This window comes from Amblyomma americanum, chromosome 5, assembly GCF_052857255.1.
Source record: "Amblyomma americanum isolate KBUSLIRL-KWMA chromosome 5, ASM5285725v1, whole genome shotgun sequence".
Taxonomy (NCBI): Eukaryota; Metazoa; Arthropoda; class Arachnida; order Ixodida; family Ixodidae; genus Amblyomma; species Amblyomma americanum.
In genome coordinates this window covers 119,770,525-119,784,009 of record NC_135501.1, presented here as the reverse complement: position 1 = coordinate 119,784,009, position 13,485 = coordinate 119,770,525, and the positions used below count along the sequence as shown (strand labels likewise).

General features: G+C 43.4%; 1 protein-coding gene across 1 annotated transcript in view; it reads left to right on the top strand.

Moving 5' to 3' along the window:
• The window catches only part of LOC144132626 (uncharacterized), a 63,504-nt gene extending 52,011 nt beyond the window's left edge, over positions 1–11,493 (top strand). Inside the window, exons 8-10 of the mRNA XM_077665157.1 lie at positions 1,412–1,478; positions 4,233–4,292; positions 10,752–11,493. Of these exons, the coding sequence (XP_077521283.1) occupies positions 1,412–1,478; positions 4,233–4,292; positions 10,752–10,954 (330 nt within the window). The 3' untranslated portion in view covers positions 10,955–11,493. The remainder of the gene's footprint in view (positions 1–1,411; positions 1,479–4,232; positions 4,293–10,751) is intronic.
• Positions 11,494–13,485: the final 1,992 nt, after the last annotated feature.

Here is a 13,485-nt window from a genome sequence, read left to right as displayed (position 1 = left end):
GATTTCAAACTGCGACCCAGCAACTAGGCAGCCAAAGCATAACGGGGGACCTAAAAATTAATACGAGTAAATGTAGGGTAATGCTAAATATCCTCGGACGGAAAGAACAATTTACGATAGGAAGTGAAGAGCTTAATATTATCAAGAAATACAATGATTTAGGGGCGTCAGTGACCCCTTGCAAGCTAACGTGAGTGAAAACCTAGACGCATAGAAACGGGGTGGAGTGCATTTGCCAGCCACTCTCGAGCCAATAGCACATTAACAATGTTCGTAAAGAATAAGGTATACAAAACTTGTATCTCGCCAGTACAGAACTACACGGCTGAAGCATCGAGTTTAATTAAAAGGGTTGAACTGAAATTAAGGGGCGGGCAGCGAGCTGTGCGAATGAAATTGATAGAACTACCAGCCACCTCACCTCACCACCCAACCCGACCCCTCTAAGGAGCCGGCCGTCCTCGACCCACCTCTGAACACCTTTACCTTTCAGAAAAATTATGCCACGTGTGTGAAGTCGTGGCTTAGATTAAAAGCATCAAACTAATCATCGAGGATAAATTGAAATGTCTCACGGAACTGTTTCATCAGATGTTAGATCGTCCATAATTTTTGTATATTTTTTTTTGCTCGGGATTATGGGCCCATCACGCGTTCTCTTTTTTATCCCAGTACCTACTGGTCAACGTTCCTAAAGGGGTACAAGCACACAATGCGAAGCGCAAGCAAATGATACGACTTGTTTCAAGAGAATACAGAGACGCTTTTTAGCAAGTTTCAGTCGCAGGCGTTGAGTGAAGCATAATTTATAATAGTTGTGATTATTGCCCCATGAGCCGCTGGGCATATCCATCCGCATGCAGTGACGTCAAGGTGCACTTGCCCCAATCATTGTGACGTTCCCCAACCAACCTATAAACCCGTGCTTTCCGGCGGCGCCGATATTGTGAAAAATGGTCGACCAGATTACCCGGTTGACCATGACGTCAAGGTGTCCTTCACCGCCATCCAAAACTGTCTGTACAAAATTGTTTGCCAGTTGTTACTGACGGAGCGCACTGGTGTTTCCAGTTCATTTTTATTACTAGGCCCGTAAGCCTCTTTGAAAGCAAAAAAGGTGTGGGGGGGGGGGGGGGGGGGCGCACAGAAAGTAGTGTCTGTCCCCCGTTAAACGTTCTCTTGAAGAAAGAGTACAGAGGCACTTCATTAAAGCTCTACATGCAGTGTTCTGTAACATAAGCATAGCAGATAATCTGCCTATCATTGGAAATAGATGGCTTTACTCTGGTCCTTTAGAGCACTGTGCTGCTTGGGTAGTAGATCCAGTAGCCGATGTCATTGTGTGCGAAAACTATTTTTAATTCGCTGCTAACTATTGATTTCACTCCAAAACTTTATGCACCACCTCCAGCTGACGGATTCTTTGGCAGCAAACAGTTCCCCGGCTGTCTATCCAGGTGGCATACCACGGAAGGAAGGTAAGCAGCCTGCACTTCAGTGCCGTGCAAAATACGTTCATTCAGATCCTGTAAATTATCAGGGAGTAAAAAAAAACAAACCAAGGCACCATGAAATACAAACTTTCATGTCTTGCAAAAAACCAGTGTCCGGCACGTTTCTTTCTTTGTGCTCTCAGTCTGCACCATAAGCCCAGGTCTGCAATGGGTGTTGCACAGAAAACTGGGATTCGCTCTAACGTCACCGTCTTCGGAGCTCTATTTATTGATTCACTGCCAAGAACTCGACAAAAAGTTTCTATTTGAGTAGTAATCGTCGAACGAAAGCACATACAAAATAAGCCCAGGCCCCTCGTCAGCACTCGGTGCGCTGGGTAGCTTTTGAGTACACTCGAACCATTTAATTTAGTTAATAACTTTGTAAGAATTCAGAATTCAGAAGGCACAATTAAGATATGTTGGCTACGTGATAGACACCCTATGAATAAACGTAAAATACCGTCACGTAGCTTCGAAGAAAAAAAAAGAACGCAATGCAGGCACAACTCATTTCGAACAGTGCGGGCACCGAGCTGCAAGCTTTATGGTGCAGTAACATAGAGTAGAAATACACGGCCTGGGTGAAAAAGACAAACTCTGTGGGGTTTCTTTACGGGCCGCACTCTGCATGTAGCGCGGAAACGTTTTCGTCAAGAGCAAGACGAAGCGCTCGTCTATTTTTTTTCATCAACCCAAATTAAGCGCAATGGCTCCCCTTTAAATGATGGGGATTTTTTCTTGCTCTGAGACATCTTAAGTTAGGATTATACTTTACAAACTGTGATTAGAAAATATTCCAAAGCAGTGCTATACTCAAAGGCTGTGCCAACGAAATTTAGCACAACTGATGAACAGGTGTGTACTGTAAGTACAAAACAGGTTAAAAATTTCCCAACTTTTACGCTTTTATTTTGCACACTTCAACCTTTTTCTCAGATGTGGTCTTGAGCACATCACGGAAATTATAAGTGCAATAAAGCACATATGTACAAGAGAAGTGTTTCCAGAATTATCAGCATATAAATAACAAACTATTCTTTGTTGATTTTTCAATTTAAAAATCAATGTAAAAATTTCATTTTAGTAAATTTAAATAAATTTCACAATTCGTCAAGTTTTAACCGCTGTTGCAACTACAGCTGCTGTACGTCATATATGCTAAGTTTCATAAACATAGCGTCGATTAAATCATTTCTAAAGAATATTTTATAACTACATCTAAATTCTCACCGCCCATTAAGGCGATAGCTGTTTATAAAGAGGTAGTTTTCAAGAACTACGTATACCCAAGGCTAGTATATCGTTCTCTTTACCGTCGCATTGGCTGCGCAAACCTTACAATGAAGTGATGAGCGGGAGCTCCCGGCAAAGTATGTTGTGTGCTTTCGGGCTCCAGTTGCCACATTGCCGGGCTGCTTTGCATGGGATGCGCGTTCATACTGTGGACAGGGGTCGCTGCAGGTATCTGACTTTTGATTCTCCAGCTCAGTGGAAGGTGACAAAAGATCAAGTTTATGTCAGTGGTCGACACACCTTAAAAAAAATGCCTTAGCATTAAAAGGACTAGTTCAAGCGGAAATAGCGAACGCCATAAGGCGTAGATGAGTGTGCACCTCGGATGAAACGAAATTTGTGTACTGCCTCGAATACAACAAACCTTAGAATGCAACATAAGATGCTAGTTCGCTTATAACAAACTTTCGTTTAATAGCCTAGGATATAACAAATTATTATGTGTTGACCTCACATTTAACGAACTTAGCGTGTTGGATGCGTACATAACGAACATAAGTGTGTGACACATTCGATATAATAAACTTTAATGCGTCAACCTCGGTTATCACGAACAGTTGGCTTCTAGTGCCATCAAGCTGTCCACCGAGGATCGTCTAGCCGTTTTATTCACCCTAATGAGAATAACTATAATTAGTATGCGTTGCAATACCCATCTTGTGGGGATGTTTTCGAAAGCAAACCACCAGCACAACGCCAACGCCCTAAAGCTTCTTCCTCAAACGCGGAAGTCGGCTCTACATTGACAGTCCCACTGTGCAGCCCAATCTGTGAGCAGCACCAGTTCATGCGTTTCGGCAGTCTTCATCGAGTTGTTTAAGGTTTTCTGCCGGGTTCTCCAAAATTCCACGTTGCTATGAGCAGGAGACGTGCGGCTCTTGTGCGTGCCAGCGTAGTTACAATGGGATGCTGTATCAGTGAGTAGATAAGTCGCAGAGACCGACCTTATACCTCCAGAATCCTAATTCTCTGCCAGGAGGACCTGTTCAATCTGTCACGTGACAATTCGATGGTCCTGCGTAGTGTGTGATCGGAGAACGCGGTTTTTTGGGTGTACAAATACCGGCGGCTGTAGCTTCCATACGAACCGCGCTCTAGTCTGTGTCTTACTGTGAATTCTTATATTTCTACACTCTAAGCGAGAATTTCCCACTAACCCTGGGAAATTCAAGTAGTACGACGTTCTGTTCGACACTCACATTTCGGACCTTTTTCATCTCGCAACGAGGTTAAAGAAATGAGCATGCCGGATTTGGCTGAAATCTTGTTCAATGCTGCGGTATTTTTTTCAATTAAAATTCACAAACCTACTGTATAAGTACGCGTCAAAGTCATAAGAACTACTGCACTAAAAGCAACTTCTCTTCTAGTATCTACGTTAGCAACACCTCATACGTTCCACTTCCAACGCTAACTTAAAATTTTCGCGTACATTTTACGCAGGCGAACCCTACCCGGGGACTAGGCCTTACTACAGCGTCACTCTTCTCCCATGGTGGAAGCGTAAGTACTTTTTGCAGCAGTGAAATGTTTATGCATACATCACATTTTACTCACTGGGTAGAAAAGTGGAGGCTAATGAAAAGGGTACAGCTTAAGTTAAGGGCAACGCAGCGATCCATGGAAAGAAAAAATATGTGTAACATTAAGAGACCGGAAGCAGGCAGAGTGGGTCAAAGAACAGGCGCGGGTTAATGACATCCTAGTTGAAATCAGGAGGTAGAAATGGGCTTGGGCAGGGCATGTTATGCGAAAGCAATATAACCGCTGGTCTTTAGGGGTAACCCAGTGGATTCTAAGCGAAGGCAAGCGTAGCACGGGGTGCACGACACAAGGTTAGGTGGGCGGATGAGGCTAGGAAGTTTGCAGGCATATATGGTGGGTGTCGCGGGCAAAGGACAGGGTTAATTGGAGAGACATAAGAGAGGCCTCTGCCCTGTAGTGAGTGTAGTCAGGCTGATGATGATGATCCTATCCGAGGACTAGGCATCACTACAACGTCTTTCTCCTGCCATGGTGGAAGCGTAAATATGTAATTTTTGCTGAAGTGAAACGTTTATGCAGACATAACATTATATATCACAACGCGGGTGACAAAGCTAATTCTGTGTCACCCCCACACAGTCAACTCAAACACGAATTTGGAGGGAACAGAAGCAAAAAGTAGTGTGAATGCAGCGCCTCTTCAAAGAGCAACGCAGGTAGTCAAAGATGCGACGCTTACCTTACATACTTCTAATTTCATTCATCACCTCATGCTCGAAAATACAATTGCACTTTTCGAGTTAGCGCTAATTAATGGTCTTCGTTCATTAAAAAACAGCAGTAAAAGCAACAGCACCTCTCTAAGCACTTTCATTGTTATGTCTTGCGTGAATACTGACTTCTTTGCATAATAAGAATTTTAAATTCTTATATTCCATATTCCCCAGCAGGACATGGCGGCTCCTTTTTTAATTCATCTTAGCCTTATTTATAATGTTTTGTTCCTTTCGGAGGGACGGTCTGGTGTCACAGAAAGGATTAACTATGTAAGAAAGCGGTCCTTGTTCTATGTGATGTCTGTGAACGTTAAACGACCTCATGTGGTCACAATTATTCCATAGCCCTCCACTACAACGTCCTTCATGGCCAGTGTACGGTTTTGGAAGGGTAAACCCTTTATATACCGGTATTCTGTGGCGAAGTTAAAGCGACAGTTTCCGGCGGCACATCTGAGAAACAATGTTTAACGTATGTTGCTGATAAGAATAATTTGTGGCTGGCTCTTGCTACCGTTTGGTAATCATGAGAGGGCGATACCTAATATTCAAATCACTTTTCAATAAATCAAACCCCCGGAAAGTGCTAAGAATATTACAGTGAATAGGGAACTTGGTATTATAGGCGCGGTATACCTCGGACCTTTCTTTATGGGGGGGGGGGGGGGGGGGGGGGAGGGGGGGAGGAGTGTGCCACAGCTTGCACTGATTTCTTTTCATGTGACGAATTTGAGAATTTTCATATCGCATCTGCAGTGCTTTCTTATTGGATGCAACGAACGCGGTAATTTTTCTCAGCAGAAGCAGCTAGCGGCACATCCTCCAACGTGATCACTTAGACAGATGATCATGCAGACTATATAGGAAGCATGAGCGCTAAGCTGCCGCCGCCTCCACTTTAGATTTGCGACCAATGACGGCTTTCGCTGAATGTTCTGACTAATACCTGTGCTACACGGGCGTTTCGAATGCCTTCCAAACGAATGTCATTCGACTCGACTGCCAAACCTGCGCTGCTACACGACGTTTTCGAACGGCATTCGGTTCACATGACATTCGAGTCGACGGAGCTCCGTGGAGACATTCGAGATTTTGGGATGCCTTAGAGGCGCAAGCGCGACTACTCTCTACCGCAGCGTCTTCGCGCCATAGGTGGCAGCATAAGTTTTGCAGAGCAAATACGTTTGTTAAACGTTGAAATTCTAAATACTATTTATATAAACTACATGGATCGTTTCCAGAAGTTTTGTTAGCAAACAAATATTTACCGCATACTATGGAACCCATCGTAGGAAAGAAAGGCTGCCATTTTGGCCCGGTGCCAGTTTTTTCACTTATTGTTGTTTATTTTGCTGTGTTTTGTCTTTATTATGTGCGCGTGTGCGTCTGTGCGTCTGTGCGTCTGTGTGTGCATTTTAAGTGAGCTTTTTTTATTCAGTGAAGTGTATTGCACTTTTTAGTTTTTTGCGACACACGCAAGCGATAGAGCCCAATGTAGCCAACAGACCGCACACAAAAAATGACAGGGCTATGGGCTTGCGCCTGTTAGAACAGTGGCGTTTAGTAATGAATAAATATTAAAATTTATTAGAATTGGCATATTACTTGGAAAAGTAGCAATTTTATAGCGGACTGTAACTATACAAATTAATTGTTGCTGTTATATTTGTTTAAAACAAAATTTGACGGTGGCAGCGCCCCTGTAGCTTGGCGGAAATATACTGAAGCTTTCGAATGCTTTTGTAATAGTCGTGTAGCACCGTGCGGATCCGTCCAGTCAGAATGCCATTCGAAGTTTCGAATGCCGTTCAACTCGAATGTCATTTCAACATACCCGTGTAGCAGAGGTATAAGCAGTAGCCTACTTTCTCCGAATAATTTTTTCTTCGTTACAGAAACTACGGGTGTTCTGTAGGCGTAAAACATATTTTCAATGCGTACAATTACTACCCCCCAATTCGCTGAATCTCTCCGTCCGGAGCTCAGTGACACTGCTGAGGGAAATGTGGAGAGGAGACAAGATAGCAGAGAGGAGGAAACGCGGCTACCAAACACAGAAGTGGAGACAGGACGAGGAAACGCGGCAGCCAATCAGAGCAGTTGTAACGGTGGAGTCAAGAGGAGTAAGCAAACGCAGGCGAGGAATAGTCCGGGAGGAGGTGGTTAGAAAAGTAGGACAGTGGAGAGAGCGGTCAAGGGAGGAGGAGGACAGCGTCCCCAGCACCAGGTGCCTGGGTTCTGCAAAGAATACAAGGAATGTGGAGTTCGCGTATGCATGATGTGCCGCATGCTCAGGCATACCGTGTCACATTAATCGCATTAGTCGTTTCTAAATTTTCAATTCCGTCATATCTGCCTTAGGATAGCGATTCGGGTTATCTTCGACCACCCCAGCTCTGTTAACAAGCGATGAATTTTCAGTAAATAAGGTATCAGGGAAGACGACCTTAATGTTCAAGCAATGAACTATAATCTCGCGCTATCATTGCGGAGTGCGCTTACTCCACGTTGCCTACTGTGCGCTGCCTTACTGTGCGTTTCCTACAAGTTATTTACTATAGTAATCGCTAATAGAACCAGGCCAACCTTAGACATGAATCAATCAAAGGATGACGCAGACTTTCGTAAATAATATTCCGCAATAGATCATATTCACACTAGTAAACAGGTGATAGAGAAATGCGCAGAATATAACCAACGCCTCCATAAAGCCTTTATAGATTGCGAGAAAGCATTTCACTCAATTTAAACCTCAGCAGGCATGCAGGCATTGCAGAATAAGAGTGTAGAAAAGCCTGTAAAAATGTTGCAAGATATCTATGGCAACTCCACAGCTACCATAGCCCTCCATAAAGTAAGCAACAACAAATTCCAATAATAGGGGGCGTCAGGCAAGGAGACACGATCTCGTCAGTGCTGTTCACCGTCTGTTTACAGGAGGTATTACGAGGCCAGAATTGAGAAGAGTTGGAAATAAGAGTTAATGGAGAATGCCTCAATAATCTGCGATTCGCTGATGACATTGCCTTGCTGAGTCACTCAGGATATGAACTGCAAAGAATGATCAATGAGTTAGACAGGCATAGCAGAACGGTGGGTATGAAAATTAATGTGCAGAAAATGAAAGCAATATTCAACAGTCCAGCAAGGGAACAGCAGTTGACAATTGATAGCGAGGTGATGGAAGTGGTAAGGGGATACGTATACTTAGGGGCAGGAAGTGATCTCTGATCTTGGTCACTAAAGGGAAATAACTAGATGAATAAGAATGGTGTGCACCGAATACGACAGCTTCTCTGAGATCATGAATGGAAGTTTACCACTGTCCCTCAAGAGAAAGCCTGTTATACGTAGTGCCACAGGCAGGGGCCTATTCGTTTACGTTCTTTTTCTTGCTGCCCCACCATACTTTTTGTCCCTCAAGAGAAAAATATACAACAGCTTTATCTTGCCGGTACTCACCTACGGAGCTCACCTACGGTACTCACCTAAATGGGCTTGGACAGGGCATGTGATGCGAAGGCAAGATAACCGCTGGTCCTTAAGGGTAACGGAGAGCATTCCAAGAGAAGGCAAGCGTAGCAGGGGGCGGCAGAAGGTTAGGTGGGTGGATGAGACTAGGAAGTTCGGAAGCATAGGGTGGGCGCAGCTGGCAAAGCACAGGGTTAATTGGAGAGACATGGGAGAGGCCTTTGCCCTGCAGTGCATGTAGTCACGCTGATCATGATAATAATGATGTAGGCCCTCATAACCCAGAATGCAACCTTCAGAGTTCAACTATAATAGTTATCCTAATACACAGGGTCTCCAATTTCGAGACAGCGGTAAAAAAAATAACGATTTCTTTAGCGCATGTGAGATTCAAGCAGCGCGGAAAGAAGAAAGAGTGGGCAAAAAAATCAGTGGGTGGAATTGATAAGGATGACTTCATAAAAGCATGCCAGCGGTTTAGTAGGTGGGATCCTGAGCAGGGAAGTTATTTTCCACGTTAGCACTGAAGTTGCCACAATGTTTTTTTTGTACCATTTGATCTCTAAAGGAGATTTATTAAACTGCGCAGGAGAACGTTGCATCAGACAGCGAAACATAATTCATTTATTCACGCTTTTTATTCATGCACCAGATTGTACAGGAGGCCAAGGAAAAAACCGTTCTACGACGGCTTGAGAAGCCCCCGGGCCCCAACAATACAGTGACCGCAGAAGACACAAATAGATAGTGAAAAACAATTATCACAACCTAGTGATAACAAAGAAGATCAAATTATTAGTGCGTAATCATTCACAAATGTAACACAAAACATAGAAGGCTCTAAACACAACCATATGCACAGAAATAAAAATCGTCCAGGAAGTAAAATCTGGTTCTGAATAGCTGCTTAAACTCAGATAGAGTTAATTTCAGAATATCAATGCCTAACCGATTGTATTCATTTAGTAGCCTTAGTAACGTATTTTGTAGCATTTGTCTACTGCAGTTAGTACGACATTTTGGAACTTTCTCATTTTCACGGTAAAATTGTAAAGTGTTGTGTGCTTCTTGTGGGATACTCCAGATTATTTTGTGATAAGCCAGCTATGTTTGAAAGAAAACAGCGAGTGTTTTGCACTCATATAGTACCGGCGAGACAATATGTAGTGGTATAAATCCTGTGATTTGGTTACGTTAGGTTGTTTAAAAAGAGGGCCAGACGGTTCTGTGTATTTCACATTTGCATTGACATGTAAACAATTTTTTATATATTTAACAGCCTGTTTAAATTTTTCGCTGTAGTGGTGCCCCAGAATAAATAGCATTAATGGAGTGCACAAATAAAGCACTATAAATCATTAGTTGGACTGATTGTGGAAGTTAGTAACGTTGGTGATTAAGCATTCTGGTGACGGCCTAACTTCTGTCATTCACATGATCGTCACATTGCAGGTTCTGCGAAAAATATGCACCGAGCACTTTAACAAATGGAACAATATATTTTTGAATATTTTTGTGATAGCATTACGATTAGTAGTGCGTCTGCCCTTGGAATGAAAAATTACCGCCTTTGTTTTTTTAGTGTTTATATTTAAATGGTTGGCACAAGTCCAGGGTACAAGTTTTTCTGGCACACTATTTGCTTCCTTTATTAAGTCAGCTTTACAAGGTGATGAGACAAAAATACTCATATCATACGCGTATATGACTAGTTTAAGACCGGGGCTAATATGGGCGACATCATTTATGTACAAAATAAATCTCTCTGCAATTCATGTCAATCCCAACTTTTCATCTTTCTGGTTTGAACAAACCCTACACTAAAGGATAAGCGATTTCCGTTTTACTCGACACCTTGCGCCGATTAGGGAAAGTTGGAATGTGCTGAATGTGCGTCGCGCTCGTGCACACAAAGTTGTGCTGGAGTTAGAGCCCGAGTTAAAGGACACCTCCCACATCGTACTTCAACACCCGTTACTCCAACTAAAAGGCACGGTCACATCAGGTTTTCCGCGTAGGTCAAGTGAGTCCAACTGCTCGTTCACAAGCAGCGCGTTCCGACCAGCCTCGCCACTTGTCCAGCCCAACTTCCTAAACCTAACAGCATATCGATTACCACTGTGCGAAGAGACAAAAAAACTCACGCTGATTCAGTTAAATCGGTTTAAACACTGATCACATGAGATTTGTATTTGCAAATCAAATAACTATGACAACGCTTTCATCGCAGTGTCACAGCCTGCAGTCTGCAGTGAGCCGAAGGTCGTCGGACCATGTGAGGCCGCCATGTCCCGGTTCTTCTACAACGCCACCAGCCAGGCCTGCGAGCACTTCGTCTACGGAGGCTGTCGCGGGAACGGCAACAACTTCCGAACCGAGCAAGAATGCCAGGAAACCTGTGAACCGCACCAAGTGGTGCTGCCCAGGGCATAAGTAAAATGAGACTCATTAAGGGCAGCCGCGGGTTCTGCAAGCTCCGGGCTTCTGGAAGAAAAAAACCACAAAATATTGTACTTTTCAAAATTTTAAATGAGAGCGAGAAAGGTGACGCTGCGACACTAATCTCATCGAGAATGTGTTACTAATCTCGAAATGAAGGTGACAGGTCTAAAAGCTGGAAGCCTTCTTATAAATTGAACACATACGTTATTGAGCGCCATCAGCAACAGAATTTGAAATTGAAGTTTGCAATTCATTTCTAGAAGTAAACATGAAACTGACTTTGATGAGCGCGCTAAAAGATTGGACACACCCCTGTAGTTTAAGGTGGGGTCGGCATCATGGGAAGAACAAACATATACCGAGTACTGAAAGAAATTTTGCGCACATTCAAAACACAAATTTTATATTCTCACGCACGCATGTCGTAAATCTCATTGTCGCATTTCCCAATTCACTTTGATCAGCAGCACAAGCGCGCGTGCCCTCTGCGTAATGGAGCAAGCATTTTACTGAAGCGAGACTTGCGCTTAAATAAAGAGCTGTCCTTTCAAACCACGCGTGTCATTTGGTTTCAATGAAAGTAGGCCATGCTTAAAGTGGTTCGATGAAAACACCATGCCTCCAATGTCCATAGTGGTGCACATGTCTCACCATACTACAGCAAAAAGCATATTCTAGAGGATGACGCTGCCTGGGCCGTAGGAAATCCACATGTCAAACATTCTCGGAGAAAATTTTTGAAAATTATAGCATACTGTTATGGGAATATTCAAGGTAATGGTCCATTCTTCTGATATGTGAGAAAATCTTTCTTTTAATGTGTTCCCATCAAATATATCAAACAGTTAAGACTGCCAAAAAAACAATGGGGAACGCTTTTGATGATAGCTAAAACGTTAATAAGAAAAACTGCAAGACTGCCGTAGTGTGATGTGCGGATATATTGATTCTTGTAGTGAAATCTTACATTATATGAAAAAATTGCGTTCACAAATGATGTCTCGCAGAAAAATGTTTTTGCTTAGAAATGCTATTATGTAGCGGATATTGTGCCGATTATCACATCTTGCACATAGTGAGCAGCACGAGCTGCCAGACCTACATAGATGATGGGCCAATTTCCGCCTGTATAAATTCATATCTGTAAGGAAATGAAACCTCGCTCTGTATTCTGCAAATGCCAGCTAAGTGAACAAGCCCAAATGAGAGTGATGTAAACTGGGCCTGCTGTCTTGTTCCAAAAAGAAGCTAATACCACCACTGACATCCCTGATGGCGTTAGTTGCATATATATCGTCACTAACCAGAAGAAGTACAGTCACACGCGTAATGTGGGACTCCAGAGCGGTCGGGTTTAATCGCAAGTGGCTTGAAGAGCCCGAACGCTTCTCACCTAGCTGCATCTTTTTTTTTAGCACACTTGCCATATGGGCATAACTTAGCTTCGCTGTATACTAAAGGGAATCGTGTAAGGTTCCTTTTAGCCTACAACGAACCAATGTTTTGGCTGCATCTTCTTCGACTTGTTCGCGTCTCAACGGGTCGGGGGCATGGGTCACGCGCGTGGGACAATTCCCCGTAGCTCTGAATCAAACACAACAGCCCTTTCACGCTTTCAAACGCTGTCTTAACAATCGCAAGCATTTGTTGCATACGTTTTTTTACTACTCACATTTTCACTACAATCCATCACGCTATGCAGGGAAACTTTCAGCCAAGGTCACGTAAAAGGGAAGCCGGGCAGCATGTCGCCGCGCATTCAATCACCTGCGCTTTTGAGCCAGTGTAGTGTCGCAGCGCAGAACAAAATAAACATGTGCACCTAGTGGGTGGTTCCACAATAAGTGGTGTAGAATTTCCACTTACTGCACAGAACCGCGACGCTGATGTTTTCCCTTAGAAAGTCCCCACAGAATCTGCTGCAACAATAAACGGAAGGTAACTGGACACTTCTACTTAAACGGCACAAGGCCTTGCTCTTGTACTTCACGCGTCCGCGAGGTGGTTCAATTGTCGATATCAGTCCATATTAGACAGCTAGTGTGATAAACAATCTCATATTTTTCAAACTTTCAACAGCAACGATCTCTTATGGCGCGTTATCAAGAGATCCTATGAACGCCAAACAGGTAGGATGCTTCTAACAAAATCTTCAACTAATGACAGTTATATGTGGACAGTGTGCTCTACTACTGGTTGAGCACCGGACGCGAAATTCGGAGGTCGTGGGTTCGGATTTCACCGGCAACATGTTGTTTTCTTCTGGTTTCTTAATGGCTTTAAATGACAGATTAATCACAGTTTTATTATCTCACTGGTCAACACCATACATTGAAAAAAAGCCTATGCTCCTTGGTTTATCTGACTGTTGGCTTCTCTCATATATATCGTATAGGTCGCCATGCGTAATTTGCATCTGGTTAAAGCCGAGAATTGCACTTGGAACGCTGGGCAGTTTGTGAAAATATAACAAGGTCCCGGGATCTATGTGGCAGTTGGGCCACCTTTTCCTCTCACAAAGC